Here is a 22765-nt window from a genome sequence, read left to right as displayed (position 1 = left end):
TAACGTGCCAATGCAGTGCGTGACGTCACCAGCCAGAGACACACCCATTGGCTATTAAACGCTATTGGGGCACACCGGCGATACGCTTTCGCTTTGTATCAAGGCTACGGCGTTTTTGGTCTACGCGCTCGGTCTACACACGCAGGGATCCGCTGGAAACTAGCGTATAACAGCTCCGCTGTAAAAAAACAAACAGTCAAGAAGAGACAACTTAGCAGAAAGCAAAATACAAGACAACGGTGAAGCATACTCACGCACAGACGTGAGCTATAGTGCAGGGGTTGTGGCAGTGTGGACCATGCATTTACAAGCAGTTGTCGCGTAAATCACTCATAACAACGTCATCATAGGTCGCTGCTGGTGCCTGGTGGGTCACGTGATGACGAACGGCATATGCCAGCCCGTGGACTGCCTAGACGACTCGGAATGCACCGACGAGAGCACGCGCTGCATCGGTCGTCACTGCCGCTGCGCCAGTGACTTTGACCTCGTCGAGAACAAGTGTCGCAAGAGCAAGGTGCGTGCGCTTCGCTGTCGCGGAAGATGCACTTATATTTCGCTGCCGCTAATTGATTTGTTCTGCGAGAAAATTAGTCATTCGTAGGGTATGGCATTCGACGCATCGAATAACACTGGGTTCCAGTGGTGCTACGCGGTGCTATACATCACGATTACGATACACCGCAGACTGAAAGAGGAGCAAGAACTTTATTGTAAGTTCTGCGAGTTAGTGGGATGGGCTAAAGGTCCCGCCTAAGTGACGGCTAGGAGTTCTTGAGTCCTGGCGGCATCCTCGGCTCGCTGAACAGCCCAGAGTTGATCCTCGATGGCGGGGCTGAGCAACGCGGTCTCCCAGCGCGCGCGGAGGCTTTCGCCAGAAGCTGCGTCCCCGTTACCATTATTTCTGCATATTTTTTGCCATCTGCATATATTTGACGTTTGGCACAAGTTAACTGAAACACCCGGTATATATAGGGCCGGTGTGACGTCACCGGCGGCAACAGATAACAGCTTACGTGGTGACACGCTGGGAGATCAACAGCAGGCGGCACTATCACCGCTCCCAGGCTGGCGTTATCACGTTACCACATCTTAATCAGGTCACTTCATCATAGCCACCTTCTCTCTCACCAAATGGTGCAAGAAAGTACATACTTCACCCTCCAACGCCGCGGCGATTCGAACGGGTGTGCCCGCGGTAATGTGCAATTCGGAGGTGGCCGCACCAACCACTCCGCTATCACGCAGAGGAGGCGATTGTTAATTTGTGCGTGGTCTTGCACGCCACAGAGACTGTCAGAGCGTCCAGATTTTACAGTTACACGTTTACATGAATTTTGGAAGCCGAAACAAGCTACACAGTAGCGAATTAGCGAATGAGCATGACATTTTGGTGCACCACAAAATCGTTCTTGAGAAGATGACCATGTCTGTTGCGGCGGCCTATTGTGCTATCGCAGTAAATGAGTTCACAGCTGGGGGAGTCACTGAAAGTTTGCAGATATTCTTCTTCACGGGTCTTGATCAAACGCACAGCAAAATCTGAATTGCTCAGTGCATGATATGGACTCCCTATCAGATTGCCACAGAGGAGAAGGACGAGGAAAAAAAAACTTTACTTAAGGCCAGCACTAAGGCCCAGTAAAGAAGAGCGCTTGCTACGCTAAGGCCCACCGATGATCCGCCGAGTCCGAGTGAAGCCAAGCACTCCAGGAAGGAGGGGGAGGGTAAGGGAAATAAGGAGAGCTGATGGCAGTGTTACGTGAGTACAGGATGTGTTCTGTATCTGCCCTTATCTCCGGACAATTGGGGCAGTGAGCTGTGCTACACCATCCGAAGTTGCAGAGCATTAGTGGGGCGAGGAGAGTGCTATAGTCTGAACTTTGCGAAGGACACGTGCTTGTTTAGTGAAGGGTGAGCCACCGAAACATGCCACATTGTTTTGTGTTCGCAGGTCGGCGAGTGCAACCTCGACGTGCCCTGTCCGCGCAACCACTCCACCTGCCTGCACTGAGGAAGGCGAGTGCATCTGTTCGCCGGGTTACCGCGCCGTGTTCGCGCACTCGTCGGCCGAGCGCACGTGCCTTCGGGTCTCGTGCGCGCTGGACGCCGACTGCAAGGCGGCATCGGCGGGCGCCCGTTGCCAGCAGGGTCTCTGCGTGTGTCCCGACGACCGGCCGGCCGAGAGCGGGTTCTGCCTGCTGCCGCACGACTCCAAAACTGTGGCGCAGGTAAGCTACCTGCTTGACCTAACTTCCATGCCCGGGGGTACTCGTCGAAATGAGTGCCATTGCTGTGCAGTGCTAGAGAGCTAGATAGATAAATGGGTCGATGGATGAATCGGTAACTGCAGGCCTGTGGAACGGTAGCAAAGGGTAGGTTAATTAGGGTGTTTTAGGATGCGGTAAGGTGATGTAAAGTAGCATAAGGACGCAGGGCAGGGGACGGTATGGTAGTCTGGGGAATGAGAAGGCAGTGTCCGTTTTCGCCAGATTATCATTATTATCAAGGTATTCATCGGTGCAAGACGCGCTAACTGTATCCGAAATTTCCGTTTCAGGTGAAGCTGCGGTGATTTGCACTGTAATAGGGAAGCGTAAGGTAAGGTAGGGTAGGGCAGGGTAGGTTGGTGTAAGGTAGGATAAGGCAAGAGAGGGTATTTCAAAGCCAGGTATGGTATAGGGTAAGGCAAGGTATCACTACTTGTTGCTGAGCTAGTTAGTTGAATCTTGTTATGGTGTAAAAGACAATGAACGCTTTGAAATAACGACAGTACAGAAAAATTTTTTACTCATTAACAAGAAAAGTAACATGCGGAGGCAGGGCGCAGTGACCTACGGTAGGGTGGGTTGGGGTTGGATTAGACAGGGGTGTATAAGGTGATGTAGGCCAGGGTAAGGCAATATAGGTTAAGGCTTGAAAATCTAAGATAGAGTAGGCTAAGGTAGGGTAAATGTTTGCCATTCTTGTGGAGGCAGTGTAGGGTGTCCGCTTTCCATTAAGGAAGATTCATGTAGCTTAAACCGGCTTCTAGCCCTAAGAGATGTACCGGGCGAAATTTGTGGGACAGTTCGAATAGTCCCTGTATGACGAGATTCACGAATGTGAGCCTTTGACGGTGCACCAGTTCATCGCTCACCTGCAACCTTCAAACATGGCTTCACGCCTCTCGTAGGGTCTGTGGGGCGTGACCAAAATGATCACGTACTGCGTCGGCCTGGTCATCGGCGTCGTGGCGTTCGCGGCCGTGTCGGTGACCCTGCTGCGGGCCAAGGCGTCAGCGGGTTACGCGCCGAGCCCCGGCGATTACGACGACGAGGGCAAACAGCTGGGCGACGAAGGTGCCATCATGGCCGAGGCGGTGCTGATGAGAAACCGTCGAGGACACTACCTCGAGGCAACTCAGGGGTTCGAGGTGGAGGAATCGGACCTGGGCTGCGACCTTCCGGAGGGCTCGGACGATGAAGAGCAACGCATGGATCGCATGTTTGTGCGATCCCTGTTCCCCAAGTTGTCTGACGGACTGTTCCTAGCCTCGCACGCAGGAAGCCGAACGTCGTTTGCGGGAACGGCTGGAGACAGGTCGCCGGGGACGACTGTTCATATTTAGATCTTTCATGGTGTCTTTACTTTTTCCCCCTTTTATAGTACGTTTATTGCAGTGGGTAGTGCCTAATATTTATTGTGCATGACATTTTATGCTATGTATCGAACTTCAATTTCGCTTTCTATAGTATATTGCTTCGGAGACGACATCCACGCGTACACTTCGAGCAACATAATTTTCGTATTGATTAGAAACTGCGTTAAAGGGGTCTGAATCTGCACGCTTGTCTTGGGCTGATTCCGTTTTCATATGAAAACAGCACGGAGCGGCAGCGTGCTATAGGGACCAAGTTTTGCTCCGCATCACTTGTTTTACTTGTAAATCGTAATTTGCAGTGAGTATCCAGTCTACCACATGTACTGCTACCTCGCAAACTTATGAACGTAATCTTACAGGCCACATTGTTGTCTCCAGTCTGACTTAGTCTTATGCCTCGAGCGGTGTTACCCTTTCTTTATGCGACAGAGACGCCATCAGATCATAGTCCACCATGAAGTTCTGGCGTAACATATCTTGTGTTTCTAAGAATAGCTCTCTTTGTCTTTTTCGTTTTGGAACAGTGTTGTTCGATTTTGCTAATGCAGTACTAGCCACAGTGACGGCTACTACGTTTCACCTTTCACTTGAGCAGCTCACGTAGCAAAATAAAGCGCACATCAATACAGTCCCAATTAAAGTCTATTAAAGTGAAGCTTTCTTTCCCTCGTCATCCCACTTTGTGAGGGATGGCGCTTGTTGTCTTGGCGAGTAGACAACTTGGGACAATGCGTATGCTCAACTGCGCATGCGCCACCTGGGTACGTGCCCATTCCTGGCCAGTATCCGAGAATAAGTATGGCCTATTGCACATGTGTGCGAATAGACAATTAGAACTGCTTGCAATAAGAGAAGTCGGCATTAGAAAATTGAAGAACTGGGCAGCAGAGGACGGATGAATCGGCATCGGGAGCGGTCAAGAGTGGAGAAATAAGTGGATGCAATGGGACAAGTGCATTCTTGCTTTTGCGTAAACCAGCGAGGTCTGAATAAACATTGCCTTGCGTTTGCGTTATTAGCGTTACATTTGCGTTAAAGTACATATTGTATTTGCGCCCGCTTGTAGAAAAACTTTTGTCACTAACGTTACGCTTGCATAACATTTGCTTTACAATTAGCACAAAGTTCAAAGAAAGCTCGAGCTTAACACCTATTTCTGCATAAACATGGGACCCGCCGAAAAATATTTGTCTGCTCGAAATGCACTTTTGTACATGATCTATATACATTCCAACACTCGTGTGACCCGAGAGGTTCTAATTGTCATGTTAACACGATGCACCAATTGCTAACGCGGCGCTCTTCAATTTCGGAAGCAACGCGAAATGTTCATTCCACTGTGATGTTCTCAAAAGCTCTTCTCAATTGCCCGGTATTCAATAACTAGCGTATCAAATGCTACGGGAATAGCGAGAAAGAATCGGCATTTTATGCAGTACAAGTGTTTGCAGTGCAGAGCACTGCAGGAAACGGAAACTGATGTCTGGCTTTTAAGTTCGTCAGTAACAATCAACCATCCGAAATGAATACAGATAGCTAGGGCCCTGAAAGAATATACCAGTCTGAAGTACGTTACCATTGGTAATTATCATCCCTTTAGTACTACAATTTCGCCCCACGAAAAATATTTCAGTCCCACTCCGTGTCAGTGCACCTGACTCCCAGATTAGGCAAGCCACCCGATCCTGGCGACAGAAGGCCTCCCACTCCCCTCTACTCCGCACGAAGTCGGGACGCTCGGCGGCCGCCATATTCGAGCCTCGTCAGCGTCCAATTTAGAAACTCCCTTTTTAACTAGAGAGCGTCCAGGGCTTACTGACGCGTGCCCAGTCCACGCTTATACGTTGTTACGTATACATGGTTCTCCGCCACGATCATATTCAATCCTCTTTTTACTCTGGCGGCTTAACAAAGGCACCGCTTCCCTATTCTTCCCGGCTAAAGCTGATCGCCCTTCGACCTTTCTCCTCCCACCGTTGTCATGCATATTTCTTCTCTGGTTTCCATTCTGTAACTACAGTGGGCGGCGCACTGTACGGGGAAGTACACGCGAACGTACGCGGCGCGCATGCGACAGTATACAGTATATGTATCTGCCGGCCGCAGCCTTCCGCTCCCTATCGGCGATTGCTCGGCGTCCGGAACGCGGATTGCCATATGGCGCGGCGGGGCTGCACGAACGGGAAATGGGGATACCAAAATGGGGAAAGGAGGACGAGGCACGCGGGCATGCGGCGGCTGGCTTTTCCCTACGTGGTGTTGTGCGAGAAGTTGGTGGTAAAGTGTGCTCCCCGTCCTGGTATAGTTCCATTCAGCGCTGCCGCAGCTGCAAGACGTATCGATGTTGCGCCGGTTGTTCTGCCGCGTGGAAGCTTAAGATCGGTGTCACCCTAATGGTACAGATTTAGTGAACGCTATTATACGGGCTTCTCCGCCTTCAAGATATGCGTCCATATGCTCTGTGGCGCGGTTCCCGTGGCGCTCCATGACAGATAAGACCTGTTGATCGTCAGTTTAAGGATTCTCTTCATTCGCGAGGGCGTTGCAAGTTATCGCGTATCACAGAAATTACAATAAATAGTCTTGCGGTCGAGACTTGCAGTAGTTATCAACGTAGCTTGTATGCTTTTGACAAAGAGTGTACATTCGACTGGTCGCTTTCGGGCGACCTCGAGCTCTCTCGCGGTGCGATTCAGATTCGGCTCGTCCAAATAAAATGCTCGAAACACAATCACTCTGTTCAATTATGGCGCCGTGCTCTTTCGCCGAGTTCTCGGAGGCGATGTCACCTTCGAACTGGGAGCGAGACGAACATCGACGTAATTCCGATATCGTGGATCGTTCGTTTGCTCCGGGAGCAGCTGAGCGTTTGGCTGGGGCATGTTTACTCTGGCTCGAAAATCTAGAGGCATCCGCGTCAATGCGAATCGACATATAGCGCGTTAAGAACCAGAAGAACGTATCATAAGAATTCAGTGTAAGCTGCGTTTGAAGAACCGTACTGCGCCTGTGTGTCCGCGCGCCAAAGCATAGTTCCAGCGAAAAGGCGATTAGGAAAGCAATTCACCTACTCCTTGGCGTCGCAGAAATGAGAAAACGTTATTATCTAGCCTATCTACAGAGATTTTCTTTTGAGTTGGAGAGCAGTGGACTAGCTAATGAATTCTCAGGTCATCACCAGTTTATGGTATCATCGCTTTCTTGCTGTCTGCTACTTACTCGGTCTGTAGCTGGTGGTGCTGCGTTGTTGTGTGTGTGGCGGCTGTAACGACCCTAGTCAGCTCACCGTTCGTGTCATCTATTAGCCAAGCAGCCACCACACTTTCGTTGCGTTGGTTACAAGCACAAACGCTATCGCGTTGGCTTTACTTCTGTAAAGTGCAGGGTGACGGTCGTGGCTTTCTTTACTCTCCATGGAAAGCAGCGAAAGCTATACTTATCAATGCCTTTATGGCTTTGATGAGAAAACACTACCTCTATAGTCGAGCAGACGGCAACGAACGACACGCGAGCAGACGACAAAGGCATGACTACCACTCGAGCAGGAAGGAGCTCGCGTTCCCGATTCGGTGGAGGCTTCTTGCGCTGCCTTTCACAGCGCTGAATGGAACTAGTGAGATGGAGTCGCAGTCGCACCTCTCAACTCTCGACGCGAGTTTGCGTACCGCCCCCAACACAGATTGCGCGCACCCCTCTCTCCAGCTTTCCCCACCTCTGCCGGCTGCCTTTTCTTCCCTCTTTCCCAAACTTGTTAAAACCTCACTTGCGTGCCTACGTGCGCCCAGGCGGGTAGTCGGGACGGGACGGTGGGGGAAGTTAGAGGTCCCGAATGTGGCGGTCACATGGCTTAGGGAGAGGGTGGATAACTTTTCACGCGTGTTCGCGAATAAATGTGGGTGCTTCGTGCACTGTTGCCAGGTGAACAGACGGTACGGCAAGTTTCGGATGGCAGAAGCTCTCGTTAGAATGCCTATTGTCAGAGCCTTGCATTTAATTTCGTTTATTATTTGAGACACATTACAAGTCAGGGAACGTCAGCCTCAAGGCAGAATGCACTGCTTAACATCGGCCTTACCGCCTATGCCTTGCTCAGCACGGTAACCTTCACAAACGTCGGTTTAAAAGCTCCGTTGTCTTTCTGCTGATATTTGTTGAAATTTTTGTTTTGATGGCGCTTGAATGTCGCGGATTATTTTGGCAATCAAAGAGAAATGCCAAAACATAAATGAATCAGGAATTACGACATAACTTGGAAATATGAGGCGTGGGTGGCCAAAGAACACGTAGATTAATTCCAGCCTGAACCAGTGGTTGTTTCGTCAATGCATCAAATTTATTTTTGAGCTGAATGTCACGCGTAAGTAGCAGTATTATTGGTAGACTGGCTCCAAGTTGCGTGTATATTAGAAGTCCCTTGTTAAGTTTGAAGACAGTTCACAAGATTGACGTCCGCGGTAAACAAATGTGAACAACTCCCCGGCCTTTTTTTTTTACAATCTGCAAAGCATCATTTCTGGCTCGCGAAAGTTGCGTTAGTGGCACGGGATAAGCATCAATGAGTTCAAAAGACAGGCTGACACCGGGAGCCTAAACAAAAGCCTTCTAAAAGAGGGCTGCCTAATTAATTTGTCGCTTGAGCCATATGAGCGGGAGTGATGGACACCAATGACGTTCTGACAATGAATTGAATCACTTTGAAATAAACAAACAAAAAATACTGCGATTTTAACTGACAAGAGCGCGGCGTTAATCTTTGTGTTTTGCTGATTTTTCTTCATACTAACGCATTCTCAGGATTATGATCGTTAGATCGTGTACATGTTGGGGAGTAAACAACAAAATGAATAGCAGTGACATGTGCTGTGATGATGCCCCTTCTGAAGGTATTCTGCCAAATTTGCGACCGGCTTTGAACTCGAACGTTGCAAGTAAAGTCATAAGCTTAGTGTTCGAAACTAGATTAAAGAAAGAGGCGATGCTTAGCCAACTTTACTCTTAACTGCTTATCGCAGTGAATTAAAAATGGGTCTCACCTTGTAAGTCGCGGAGCTCCGCACGCAAACGCGTACATTTCTCAATGTAAGAGAGAGAGAGAGAGAGAGAGAGAGAAAAAGAGGGGGTAAACAAAATTCTGCACATCCGCCGCACGTGTTGGATCTAGATGAAGCGAAGCTTTAGACCAGCGCCTACGCAAATACTGTAAGAATGCCATTATTCTGTACCACGTTTTCCAGCATAGTGATTACGCGCCTGGGCGGCAAAATGGCAAGACGTGAAGACCGCCAACTCGTGTTACCCCACGTGATCTATGCGACCACGGGTTACACTGCCTGCTGGATGAGCCCAGTTTATTACTGCGCGGTCTCCAGGGTCAGCCCACTTTACTCAGGCAAAAAAAAAAAAAATCCCTACCGATCAGACACGCCAAATCCCGGGACAATTGAACGAAAAGCTTCGCTTACTTAAATTAAATAAGCGTCTCAAAGCGTGTACTTAAAGCACTGAGGATATTTAGGTACCGCTTGTTTCATAGCGTACATCCTCGGAGAACAAACCCCGTCGACGGCATACCTCTTGGAGTAATACAGATGGGGCTGCGTATGAGCGCATTTGTTATACGAGTGCTGTCCTGTCAGTGAACTACTCGGCAAGACTGCAAGCGGCCGCCGCCAATGGTCAGCGAAATCCGCGAGGGTTCGCAAAGGACGCTTCGCTTTTAAAAACAGGGCTTAAAGAATTACCCTAATAAAAAAGCCTTGAAGTGCCATCCGGAACAGTGATGACCGGCTTGAGGATAACGTTGGAGTCGAGAACGACGACCGCACGAGGGCGGTGCGACCTCGCTTGACGTGATATCGAACACGCGGGATCGAATCCTGGGTGGCCACAAATTCACTTTTCTGATCACTTCCTCAGCGCAGGAAACAAGGTCATGATAAGCGTGACGGAGATTATGAATGAACGTGTGACAAAGATCAATTAACATGACCGTTGTATGAAGGTTATAATTCGGGCGGGTTCTTTTGACATGCTGGGGAAGCGACTAGTGCTAACAGAACAAGGATGGACATGCCTCCAGGCGGCGCTAGCATTGAGCTGTTTGTTTGCGAACACGTATATGTTTTTATGTCGAGCTCAGGCGTGTGTTAAACAACGCGGTATGCTAGATGAAATATGAAGCGCGTACAATTGCGCGTATCTGCCTCGATTTCCTAATAACGACTGCATCGTGTAACGACTTTTTCTTTTCTTTTGATCTTCTATTTCTACTGAACGAGAAGACAATAATTAGTAATAGACGGTGGCAGTTCAAGAATTTAACGTCCGCCTGTCATAACGAGCCCATGAAACATTACCATGAACATCAAAAAAAAAAAATCCGCTAGCGAATGTCGAAATAAGACTTGGCTAGAACTTTTCCCGCTAACTGTTGAGTGTGCTATGTTGATTGTGATGTCTGGACAACTGCGCGCGTGCCTCGCGGGCGACCCTGTGCACACTCACTTATCAAAGTTCTCGTACGCTCAGCACACATCAGACAGTTTTAGTTACACGTACGTAGAGACTTCACGTACGCAAACGTGAACAGTCTACGTACCTTTCGTGCACGCCATCTGAAACGCTTTTTGCTAGACGTACGCGACGCACCACGTAGCTACATCTATCAGAAAATATGAACACTGCGGTAGCCAATTCAATTCAAGATGAGTATTTCAGCGAAGCCAGTGATGTGCATTGATGCGGGCCGTTCATCGTCTCCGCAATGCCCGGAAGTGTGTTGTGCAAGCGTTATCTGCTGTCATCGTTGACATGGAATGAAATGGGTGACCAGTCATCCTGTCGCCGTGTTTCCATGCAAGCCATCTGCGCGCGCTCAGCACGCTATCGCTTGTTCGTGATCTCGCCATAGAGAAAGGAATTCAACAAGAGGGGACACTCCCATAGAGCCCAGCAGCCGAATTGACTGCAGCGTGCCAAGCGGTCGGTGTCGATCACTTGCATCACTTCCGGTTTCGGTTTTGGGCGCGCGTATTTTGAACGCAAGCTAGCACGCCGGCTGCGCAACCCCCCCCCCCCCCCCCCCTTTTTTTTTTTTTCTTTTTTTGCTCTTCGTGCAGAATCAGTTTATTTAGTAAAAATGATTGCGAACGATCTCGTAAAGTCCCATCGAATCTGTGCCACGTGCAATTTCACAAAGTAGACGGAAGACCTTTTGTGCAATGAGGAAATATTTATTTTGCTCTATATAAAAGTTCGTTCCGCGCTTTTTGTGCGTTCATCCAACGTTGTGACCCCAGCAGGTAAGGCAGTAGTTCCTGTATGAAGCTCCAGCGGACGGTACCAGCTGAAAAAAAAGTAAATCACAAGCATGTTACATTTCCAAGCACGTAACAGCATGTTACAAGCATGAGTCATTTTGGTATTTAGACATAGAAATACTGCGTGTAGACGTGAAACGTGCGAAAGCGGTGAATGGGCGGCATTACAAACAAAAGCAATTCGCTTTTACATACATGGCGTAGAAAATACCCGACTCATCCCAAACATATATGAAAACATCTGATTTCCAAGCGTTCCCCAATTTCCGGGCATTATTTCCTGCACTTAGGCAGCACAAATACTAGAGCGACGTCGCGTTTCCAAATTTGGCCTCGGGCGACGCGACGGTACGCGACATACACAGAGACGGACGCAACAGGCACTCAAGACAAATGCGTGGGTGCAATGCCTTTTTTCAGTCCTTTATAGAAGACGTAATTTTTGAATTACAAGTTTCTGATATGTTCGTCCTTCGCGCGTTCTGCCGGCACCAGCAGCACACCCCATGTTATCACTCTTGGCAATCGCCCATTGCGTTTTCAACAGGCGTGAGTATCGAAAGAAAGTACATGTTGTTGCGGAGCCCCAAAAAACGTCACAGACTTGTCCCTCTCAGATTCATTACACGCCAAACTAACTTTATCACCACGGCCGAGCTGCTTATCGCTAACTGCGTCACAGCGCGCTGTGCGGCCAGCGTGCCTCAAAAGTACCCCAGAAAGTAATGAAATTACTTTTTAGTAATGTCTGGCGTCAGAGAAAGCGGCACAAACTTCTCCTAGCAAGATGCACTAGACTACATACCACGGCTGAGTTCTCGCTAACTTCGACATGGCGCCCATGTGCGGCCAGTGTGGCTCAAAAACCGAAATAAGTTACAATAGTCCCCTAGGAAGCGTCGGAAACATGTATCAGCACGATTCATTAACTCAAATTAACTGCGCCAGGATGCCCGAACTGTTTTTCGCTAACTGCGTCTTAAGTCTCGGTCCCGTGCCGTAAGCCTAATTGCGCCGTAGACTGTGAAACAAGATTTCTCACCTTGCCATAGTCCAATAGTGCAGTGGTGTCTTGTCCCAGTGCAGAAGGAACGCAAGAATACGCCGAGAGCCCAATAAACCAGGTTACATTTAAAAAAGAAAAAAAGAATGAGACAGACGGGTCGCCGCGCGCGAGCGCTCAAACGCGCGCGCAGCCATCCTCGCTGGCTTCGGGGGAGTGTCTGGCGGATGACGCATGTATCTGGCGCCACAGAACACCCATACAAACACCCATACCTGTGGCTAGGTAAGGCAAGGAAAATAAGTCGCAAAGCTTAAGTTAATTTATACGCAAAACGTTTTAGTTTCAGCGGCAAAGAATTAAAAAAATAAATGAATGCCGGTTAACTTAAGTTCACTTTCTTTTTCTTTCGATGCTCGCGGCAGCTAACGTTCGGTGTCAAAAGTATAGCGTGACGTATGGTGACGTGCTTCCTGTTGCCAGTTTTTGCCGAGTGTCCCCTCTTGTTGAATTTCTTTCTCTATGACCTCGCGAAACCCCCGCGCGAAGCTGTCTACGTGCGCAAGAAACGCACGCAAAAAATCGAATCTAACGTACGTCCGTGAGACCAGCGCGCGGCCGCTACGTTCTGCGCATGCGCACTGCTCACACGTAGAAGCTCTACGTACGCAAAGCCTCTACGTGCGTGTAACTAAAACTGTCTATCCAGTTTTCCGTTAGATATCGCCAAAGCGGGTAAAGTCATCCTGTAATGCTATAAAGAAATTCTGCAGATACCACGTACTGTGTGAATCGACGTTATGCGAAGCATTTTGCAGGTACCCGTCTATCTAGCATTGTTCGGGGCAGCGCAAAGCGGTAGCAGGCTGAGCAACGTGTTTGTGTAAATTGAGTAGTCGTGTAATATATATATGTGGGTCACGAGCGTACGTGGCTGTACCAACAACAGCATGACGACAATCACGTTTAAGACGATCACATATACGGCGGCATCGGCATGATTACTACGCCAGCCGTGCGACGCGAGCTAACATGGCAATTGTTGGTTTTTACATAGGCAGCGGACGAGCGTAAACGTGAGAAACACAGACTGACATCAACAGCGTCTAAAGCTTTATAGCTATGCCATCTGGCGCGTGTCACACAACGATGGCATGTGTTCTCCTACGAAGAAATGTTAAATCACGATTAACTTTGGTGATCATGATGTCAGCGCAACGTCGCACAATTGCTACGTAGCCTGCAACGAGGACCCGGTACTGAGAAAAGTGGGCCGGCTCCGGGGATAGTGCAGTCTAACATGACGTTTCAGAGCGCGAGCTGTCACAAAGAAAAACACGCCCGAATAATAAAGCCTGAAAATTGATATTAACGATTAGTATTCATTGAATAACTCATTCCTAATTTACAAAATTTCATTGAAGTTTTCTTCCCTTTTTACCTACTGCCGCCGGATTCATGGCCGATCCCCCGTAGTGGGTTGAGCCATACCAGTAGGCACCAAGCCAAACCAAAGCTGGCCGGCTTTGAAAGGAGCGCCGTATGCCTGCGGTCGTGGCCTAATGCTTAGAGCACCGGGCTGCTATGCTAAAATGGCAGCAGTGGCGTGAACAGCACTGGATCATTCGCATGGACTGACAGCAGTATCTTTTTGCTGCAGGTCTCGGTAATCAGTTCATTCTGATCATCCGTCTTTTCCTATCTACTTCCTGGGCCTACCTGCCACGTGTGGTCAAGTTTTCGCCCTTCGGCCGCTACCCCGAGCAAAGCGCTGCCCCCAAGACGAAACGTGCGCACTGTTCCTAGCTGCTGGTTTGCTGAAACGTCTTGACGTCATCAGCGAAAAGACTACAAATACCGGGACCTTGTCGGACACCGACCAAATGGCAGCAGTGGCGTGAACAGCACTGGATCATTCGCATGGACTGACAGCAGTATCTTTTTGCTGCAGGTTGGTGAAATCTGTTTACTCCTTTTGTAACTTCGTTACTACACTTGAAATTGTGCCACGCCACTGCTGCCATACCAGTGTTTTCTTGTAACTTACTGTTGGTCATCATGGCAAAAATAAGTAAAGAATTGGTAAGTGCCCTTGAGGACCTGAAAAGAGAAATCAGGATCGAACTCAAGAATTTGAAAGATTCTCTGGAACGAGATTTTCGAAATGAACTCAGAGAAATAAAAGCCAATCTCAAGTTTACTGATGAGAAATTTGATGATATGGTTACCAGCCTGAAAGCAGTTCTAGAAGAAAATAAGCGCTTGCGCACTGAAAATGACAACCTAAAGTCACGTTGTGATCAGATAGAAAGTCAAATGAAATCGAACGAGTCACGAATCGCGGACGGCGAACAGTATTCGCGAAACGCCAATATAGAAATAAAAGGCATACCAGTGCATGCTAATGAAAAACTGACGGAAATCGTGGTGAAGCTTGGTGACTGTATTGGGGAACCCATATCACCGTCTGACATTGACGTGTGCCACCGGGTTTCAGTACCAGGAAGCCAAACTGGAAAGAACATTATTGTCCAGTTTGCACTCCGAAGGAAACGAAATGCAGTGCTGGAGAAAGGAAAACGAAAGCGACTAACGGCTAGTGAACTTGGGTTTTCTGAATCTGTGCCAATTTACGTCAATGAGCACCTGTGTCCTGAAAGGAAGCGCCTCCTTGCACAGGCCATTGCCAAAAAACGTGAAACAAACTGGAAGTTTGTTTGGGTACGTGATGGGCACATTTATGCCCGCAAATCTGAAAACAGTGCCAGACTAAGGATCACTAGCTCGATCGATTTGAGTAAAATGAGCTAAAAACATGGATACGCCCATGAGCTGCCTCGAACTTTCTTCTATCGCAGATCTAGATAGCGTTTACTCTGAGAATAGCATTGCTCTTTTTCATATGAACTGTCGTTCTGTGTGCAACAAGGCTGACGAAATACATGACCTGTTTACTTCCCTTAATTTTTCGTTCCATGCAATAATGTTCACTGAAACCTGGTACCACGATGATTCAACATATTTTGTACTAGACAATTATACTCACTTTGCTAATAACAGGCAAACTCGAAGAGGTGGTGGTGTATCCCTGCAAATTGTGAATTCGCTTCCTGCAACAATTCTTGAGAATTTCACGTTCTGCACTCCGGACTGTGAAGTGCTAACCGTTCAGAGTGACAAAAATCTATTTTGTGTTGTCTACCGCCCTCCAGACGGAAAACTTCAAAATTTTTTTTTCATCGTTAGAAGTCCTTTTTGATTATGTGTCTATAAATGAGCATGTGCTATACCTTTCCGGTGATATGAATATTGATATGCGAACCGTGTCACCAGAGCCGACAGAATATGCTTCATTACTTGATTCTTACGCTCTTGTGAATGTAATTAATGTACCAACGCGCGTAACTTGTTCCACTTCCTCTACTTTAGATTTAATTATCACTAACAACGATAAAGGCACTATAACTTCCGGAACTTTGATAACTGACATCAGTGATCATTTTCCAGTGTTTGCTTTTATTGCTAATACCAACCCTAAACATGCATCTGAATCACCAGCGTATTATTATCGCTGCATTGATTCAAAAGCCCTCGACACCTTTCGTAATGAAATATGTACAGCCGACTTCTCCCATATACTGTCCCTGTCTGATGCAGATGTTGCATACGATGCACTAATGACTGAGATACAACACATATATCAAAACTGCTTTCCTTTAAAATGCTGTCGCAAACGAAAATCGAGGAAACCGTGGATTACGAACGCCTTATTGAAAAAAATAGAAAAAAGAACGAAACTATATGCGCAATTTGTTAAATCCAAGGATCCCGTGAAATTGTCTCAATATAAGAAATATCGCAATAACTTGAACAAAGAACTACGTCAAGCCAAGTACGAATACTTCAGCTATTCGTTTTCAGATAATTCTAGCACAAACCCTCAGCATCGATGGCATCAACTAGGTAAACTACTTGGACGTCACTACAACAGTGGTCCAAACTGCATTATGAGCGATGGTGCTGTGCTGACAGGGCGCGATCTCTCGAATGCCTTTAACAATTTCTTTGTGAATATCACAAATACACTCTGCTCTCCCATTCATTCGACCAACACGCCAATTCACCAAGCACCAGGAGTCTCGATGTCGATGTTCATGTCCCCTACAACTGAAAATGAAATAATTTCTGTATTCAGAAATCTTAAAAACAGTAGGACTTTAGATATTAACGGTTTTCAAATAAAACCTCTAAAATATGTAATTGATTTGTTAGCTCCAATCTTAACATACATATTCAACCTTTGTCTCAGTAGTGGAGTATTTCCTAAGCAGATGCAGATTGCGAAAGTTATTGTGATACACAAAGGAGGCGATACCTCTGAATTTTCAAATTATAGGCCAATTTCTATTCTACCGGTACTTTCTAAAGGTATAGAGAAAATAATTCACACGAGAATAACTAATTTCTTAGATAAGCATTCCGTTTTGTCGAATGATCAGTTCGGGTTCAGACCAAAAATATCCACTGAGTTGGCACTTCTCAAGCAAAAGGAACTCATCATAAATGCATTTGAAGACAAGCTCCTTGTCCTCGGAATTTATATTGACTTTTCCAAAGCCTTCGATTTAATCAACCATGACTTGCTAGTAAATAAACTAAGCCACTATGGTATAAAGGGGATTCCTAATTTATTGATACGGTCATACCTTCAACATCGAAAACAAATTGTGGCACACAATGATGCTCTGTCTGATGGCCAATACATAAAATCGGGCGTGCCGCAAGGCAGCATCTTAGGCCCTTTGCTGTTTTTAGTTTACTTAAATGATATATTTTACACTAAGCTACCGGTGAACCTTACTGCCTACGCTGATGACCTTACGGTGCTCATTACGGGTAGAAGAGAAAATGACTTATCCTCTACAGGTAATCAGTTTTTGCAATACATGTATCAATGGTCGCAGGAAAATTACCTAAAGGTGAACACAAGCAAAACTAAAGCCATGGTATTACGAGCGAAAAACAAAGTTGTAAAAGATATTATGCTTAGGTATGGGGACAACTATATTGAAATCGTGCGTAGTATCAAATGTCTGGGAGTAACCTTCTCGGAATCGCTTAATTGGGATGCCCAAATTAATAACATACGATCAAAAATGAACAAAGTGAATGGGGTGCTAAGTCGTCAACGGTATGTACTATCAACAAGAATTAAACTGTTAATCGACAACGCATTCTTAGTTCCAATACTTAACTATTGCCACACTGTCTGGGGCACAAGTACGAAGCAAAATTTATCCAAGATTATTGTTACTCAGAAACGTGCGATAAGGTTGGTTGCTAACATACCATGGTATGCCCACACAGAAAACTATTATTCCGAGTTTAACATAATTCAAGTGCCTAATCTTTATGCCTTCAGGTTAATTCTTATGTACAAGAATGCTATTAGAACAAACAACGCAGATGTGTTGACGCTATTCAACCTTCAAAGCCATGTGCCCATGTACAATGTACGCCGTTGCACGGCTTGGTCTACACCGTTCTGTCGGACTGTGTACCGATTTCAATCAAGCGCCTATAAACTTGCCTGTTACCTCAACACACTTGAACGAAATAACATCTCATTGGAAGAATTATCCAAAAATAAGTTAATTAGTGTTTTGCCGCTCCTGCACTAATGGATGGTGTTTCATTCTGTGTTTCTTTTTTTTTTTGCATGTTGCGTTATTGTTTGTTAAATCACACAATGTTAACGCACTAAGGCTGTTCTCAATATTGTACGTATATTTTCTTACTGATCCCTACTGTAAGTATTTTGCCCTTATACGTTTCCAAATTCAGAATGTATTCAATGTTTTCAGTATTCCTCTGCGTTTGTCATAACTAAGCTGTTTCCTCGCCATACTGTCATGTGGGGCGTAATGGGGTTCTCTCAAGCCGCTGCATGCGGCTTTTACCCTTACGTCCGCTCTCATTCTGTATTCTGTGGAAAGAGAGAAATAAAGATTATTATTATTATTATATTATTATTATAAGTCGGTCGGTCAAACATTATTTTCTTTTTAATTAAACCGAGGCGAGGGAGAAACTCAACTACCCACCTAACTACCGCAAAGTGTCAGGAATGAGGCAAAGGATGCTTCGCATTGAAATCCGGGACAGATGGTGGTGATGGGCTTATCGGTCTTCCAGCACTACAGCCGCCATTACGTCACGATCGCACGCATGCGTCTATTGCGTCAAAGTCGCTCTTTGAAATGTCTAGCGCGTGCGTCATGGTTCTTACGTTCTTCCTTGGTCGCAGCTAACGCTTTGGGACGTTCGCATGACTTCGCACGGCCTTTGGGATCGAGCCACATTATTAGGCCAGACAGTGATACATCCAAAGAGGGCGAAGTCCACCTATAATGCTATCGGATTGAAATATATTCTTCAAGCGTCATTGAAGTACCATGATTTGTACAAATAGAGGAGGCGCTGGTCCAGTGATAGAGAGCGCCATCCTTTACCGAAGAGCCTCCACTCATTACACCTAGATATTTTCAGCCAACGAGCTCGAAGAACCGCGTTAAGGGAAAGAAATTTTCAAGAAGACAGTGGTCAGATAAAGGCTGTTACAGAGACAGCCTTGAAGGTTGCTCCCATTTGTCCATCAATGCTTGCTGAGTGCCACGATTTTACTTACGAAAACCGTGCGGAAGCTTAGAAAACTTCTCAGCACTTCTTTAAACTACCGTATACGCATGCGCCGGCAGGGCGGCGAACTCGGGTCTGACGTCGAACGCGAAACTCCCCAAAGCAGATGCGGTGTCCGCTGCCAGAACTACAACCCGCCGCCCCTGTTTTCTGTCATTATGTCGCGCACGCGTTAATTCTTTCTTTTGCCTCGTCATGTTCTGTTCGCGGTGACGCGGCGCCGGTTCTCCATTCGAGGTCACGCATGCGCAAAGTAACACCGACCGCTGAAAGCGACGGGGCGTCGTCCGCGCTTCGAACCCCGCTGCCAGGTTTCGAGTCGGGTGCCCAAAAGTCCGTGCAAAATGCGAGCGGCGTATTATGTGACTTCCCTTGGCCAAGTACTGCATTGTGCGTGGCATCGACAGAGCCTGTCGGCGGGTAACCGTGAGCGTGGTTAATTTCTTTCTTCTATTTTTCTTTATTTTTTTTTTATGTCCGCCACAACTGGCAACGGGCAACTTCACCGGGGAAGTCGCATCTGATACCAGTTTTGGCGGGGACACGCGTAGGGGAAGTCAATCTGGTAATCGTAATTTGAAAATGAGACTTCATATTTCAGCCCCTGGTTCGTCGAGCCTGTGCTTTTGCAGCAACTGAACGAATGCATCGAAATATAATAAATATCTTTTTCTATAGTGAACTGACACAATGTTAAGTCCCGCAAGCCATCTATGCGGAATGTTTTAACGACTTCGTGAGCAACATGCAGAAGACCGTGCTTTTAAGTCGTCTTCGTTTATTGTAGAGTTTATAGAAGACATTTTTCACAGGGAAACCTAGTAAGGAAAACAAAGATTGCTCTTTTGTGGCGACATTGTTCCACGATAAAAAAACGTGGTGATAATGGCACTGCTCACGAATGCCACAACACCAGCTGAAGGAGCCGCTAATCTGAAGCAGCGACCTTTAACAGCTGTCGCTGTAGGTGACCACACTCAGAGACATTCCATAAAAAGAAGAATGCTTTCGGGAGAAATTAGTCCATGTGATTATGACGGTAATGGTGATGAGAGCCAGTTACGGGTGCAACTAAGTTTGAATGAAGGAACTCTGAATCTGGAAGAGCAACCTTCAACAGATATCGCTCTAGAAGACCTACTTCACAGCTTGCGGGCTTGCTTTTCTATGTCCCTGTGCATCCAAACATTCCTTCATGCGGGAGATGTCAGTAATTAAAGTAAGAAAAAAAAATCAACTGTCCTGCACAATGAGACGGTTCATTCACGCCCTAAGGAAAGGGTGGCGAATACTGACGCCGTGTAGTTGACGCGTCCGGAATATGAACGCAATTCGTTGCGGCAATGACATTTTTGAGCGGGAGTTACAACCACTGCAATAACCGGGGAGTTGCAGCACCGTGCCAGTGGGAGCAGAAGAGCGTTTGATGCGATTGGGCCGCGGAAACCCCACTCACAGACCACCAAATCACGACCGTGGCACGACGCACAAATAAGTCTCTTGGCTCCCCGCACCCCACGGCTCCCGGAACCAAACTCCAGCACCCCCCTCCCCTATCCTCCTGCATCTACCCCCTACTACACTCCCGGCCACCAGGCCTCGAATGACGTCGCGCTAGTTTAAATACTATTTAAAACTGCTTCGCACACCCCCGGGGGGGTTCGGAGAGAATGACGACGAGTGCCAGGTGTTGGGTGCCATGTGACGTTTGGGTGACGTCAGACGCCAATCTGTCAGAGGCTGCAGTGTCCACGTTTCTCCCCTTTGAGAACGGCACTCTGGTGTTACGCGATAGATGTCGGAGTTTGTGATCGGTCATGCAGTTTGAGAGGGCCAAGGCATGCAGTGAGCGTTCGTCTCTGTGGCTATTTGGTTTACTTGAAGAAGGCAGATGTAGATATATGGTTTTCTCTTTTGTAGTGTTAGATCGCATACTTCTTTATTCTAGAATTAATAAGAAACCTTAACATCCCTTATTCTTCTTTATCGTGTTTCATTTTTGTCGTAAGACCCAATTCTGTTTTATCCTTCCTTTTATCTTTATTGCAGGCCTGAAGGTTTAGCTTTTTTCTAGCAATAAACTCGCTGTACACGCTAACTTCCAGTAGGCGCTTTTGTGGCCGTTAGCCGTCGTCATTTCTGTACAACGAGTTTCTTTTTTTTTTTCAAACTGTAGGCCCTGCAGGGTACAGTGGCTACATCAACAGTACTTTAGCTTTTTTTATATTTTGCGGCCCGATATAGACAATATCATCCGCTCGTTTTTCATTTCTCCAAGCGACATTTCCTTCTTTCATTTTCTTTCTTTTTCATTGAGGAGACAACCACGAAATCACCAGTGCCACTAATTGCCTTCCATTTGCTGTTTGCTCTTCCTCTCCGCATGAAGTTTTGCATGCAAAATTTTCCAGACGCCTAAAGCATTAAAAAGAAAGGCAGCTGGAATGGCGACGTTGCCGGAGGTCTGCGCTTTTCTTGCTCCGGGACGGCCCAAACGGGAATGCGCCCTCTTCCCCGAGCACAAAACGTTAATGTCAGCCCTCTCCTCCATTACCCTCACCTCAAATGGCGTCACCTGACCACCTCGCCGAAACACTGCGAAGTGATGGCACGCCTCGCTCCTCTCCTTCTTCATCTCCGACGTAGGGAGAACACCCGAGACCTTGTTCGATCGCTGCTCACTCGAAGAGATCCCTAGCTCCCTTTCCACTCATCGCTTTCCCGAAAGCTCCGGGAAAGGGGGAGGGAAGGGGGTCCCACTTCTGCTGCGAAAAACGAGCCACTCCCGGGACGGGTCGGCCGAGATGAGGGGCGGGATCGCCTCGACCGATATCACTTCCCTCGCTCGAGCTACAAGGAGCCCGGCCAAGACTCCGCCCGCCGCTCCCGAGGAATAAAGGGATCCCGCGGGAGGCGTGGGCATTCCCCATTGGTCCGAGAAGGAGGCGTCCAGAAAAAAAAGAGACCGGGACGGACGACGTGGTGTAGTGGGGAAGATAGGAAGAGTGGCTGGGAAAGGAATGAAGGCAGGGAAGAGAGCAACACTGAAACGGGGAAATCGGGAATTCAGTCTCGCCTCTCCCTACATTGCTCCCGAAGCGTCTTTTCTCTCCCGGTTGCTCATCTATTTCAGCGATAACGACAGCGAGAAGTAGATAAAGAAAGGAGAGAGGAGCCTCCGGCTGAAGAGCAAGATCAATCGGTTGTTGCCGCGTCGGCGACAAGGGGGAGGTAGGCGATGGGGGGGGGGGGGGGGGGTGTAGAGGGGGAAGGATGAAGGGCTCAGGCAAAAAAAAAAAATGTCGAGGAAAGCGTTTTTATTCGGCGTTCCCGAAAATGTCGAGATGTGTGGCGAGTGCAAAAGAAAGAGAAATCTGGTAAATATTCGGAGTACAAGGACGACTTGTACAGGGAAACAGAGGAAATCATGATAGTTCTCTTCGCTGTTTGGGCCAAGCGGACAAAGCTTCGCTCCTTGAAGATATAGTTACATTAGGGAGAACAAAAGCAAGTCATCTCTGTTTCTTTTGCTGCTGTTAATCGGTGCCATCTAAATGAACAAGAAAAAAGTAAATGGTGGAAGAGCAGCGTGCTCTTCGAAAGTGATCGGGGACTGTGATGAGTACCAGTGTTCTCGCAACGGAAATCCTGTAATCCTGATGTTCAGGAGGTCGTACTGCAGGTGCAAGTACAGTGTTGCATGCCTGATTAGGCCAGACAAAAACAATGCATATAATTGAAATGAATGTAGCTATTCTGCTGCATCAAGGCTTGGTATAATTAATACATGTAGATTCATGAAAATAAAGATGTACTAACTTGGCTGTGAACTAATGAACCGATAAAAGCGCGATGTGAGTTTTGGACAGTGGCGCTCACTCCACGTGCAATAACAGCACACCCACGTACTTTAGCGACTAATAAAATGAAGCAAAGCATTGGCGCACTCATCGTGAAGCTCTTGAAAAACAAGCTCCAGAGAGCATAGGAGCAGCAAAATAAAGATGCCTCTTGAATGCAAATTAATAACGGCAAGTGCGCATAAATGAGAATCGGAAGAGGAGAGGGGTTCATCAGCCACGCTGTAGCAAAGAAGGCTTT

The 22765-nt window shown here is 47.2% G+C and overlaps 1 protein-coding gene and 1 long non-coding RNA gene across 2 annotated transcripts; one reads left to right on the top strand and one right to left on the bottom strand.

Annotated features, from left to right (window-relative positions):
• The first annotated feature begins 373 nt into the window (after window positions 1-373).
• Window positions 374-4104, top strand: LOC119431446 (uncharacterized). Its single transcript, XM_049656958.1, has 3 exons — window positions 374-517; window positions 1955-2231; window positions 3176-4104. Exon 3 carries the CDS (start codon window positions 3197-3199, stop codon window positions 3608-3610), a length of 414 nt encoding a protein of 137 aa, XP_049512915.1. The 5' UTR covers window positions 374-517; window positions 1955-2231; window positions 3176-3196; the 3' UTR covers window positions 3611-4104.
• A 6750-nt stretch (window positions 4105-10854) lies between these two features.
• Window positions 10855-12182, bottom strand: LOC125940599 (uncharacterized). The gene is made up of 2 exons (XR_007463783.1): window positions 12005-12182; window positions 10855-10988 (listed from the first exon to the last, which is right to left on the bottom strand). It is a non-coding gene; the product is annotated as an uncharacterized LOC125940599 (long non-coding RNA).
• Window positions 12183-22765: the final 10583 nt, after the last annotated feature.

This window comes from Dermacentor silvarum, chromosome 10, assembly GCF_013339745.2.
Source record: "Dermacentor silvarum isolate Dsil-2018 chromosome 10, BIME_Dsil_1.4, whole genome shotgun sequence".
In the NCBI taxonomy this organism is placed as follows: Eukaryota; Metazoa; Arthropoda; class Arachnida; order Ixodida; family Ixodidae; genus Dermacentor; species Dermacentor silvarum.
The sequence above is the reverse complement of the archived record's forward strand: the minus strand, read 5'-3'. Positions and strand labels throughout refer to the sequence as shown.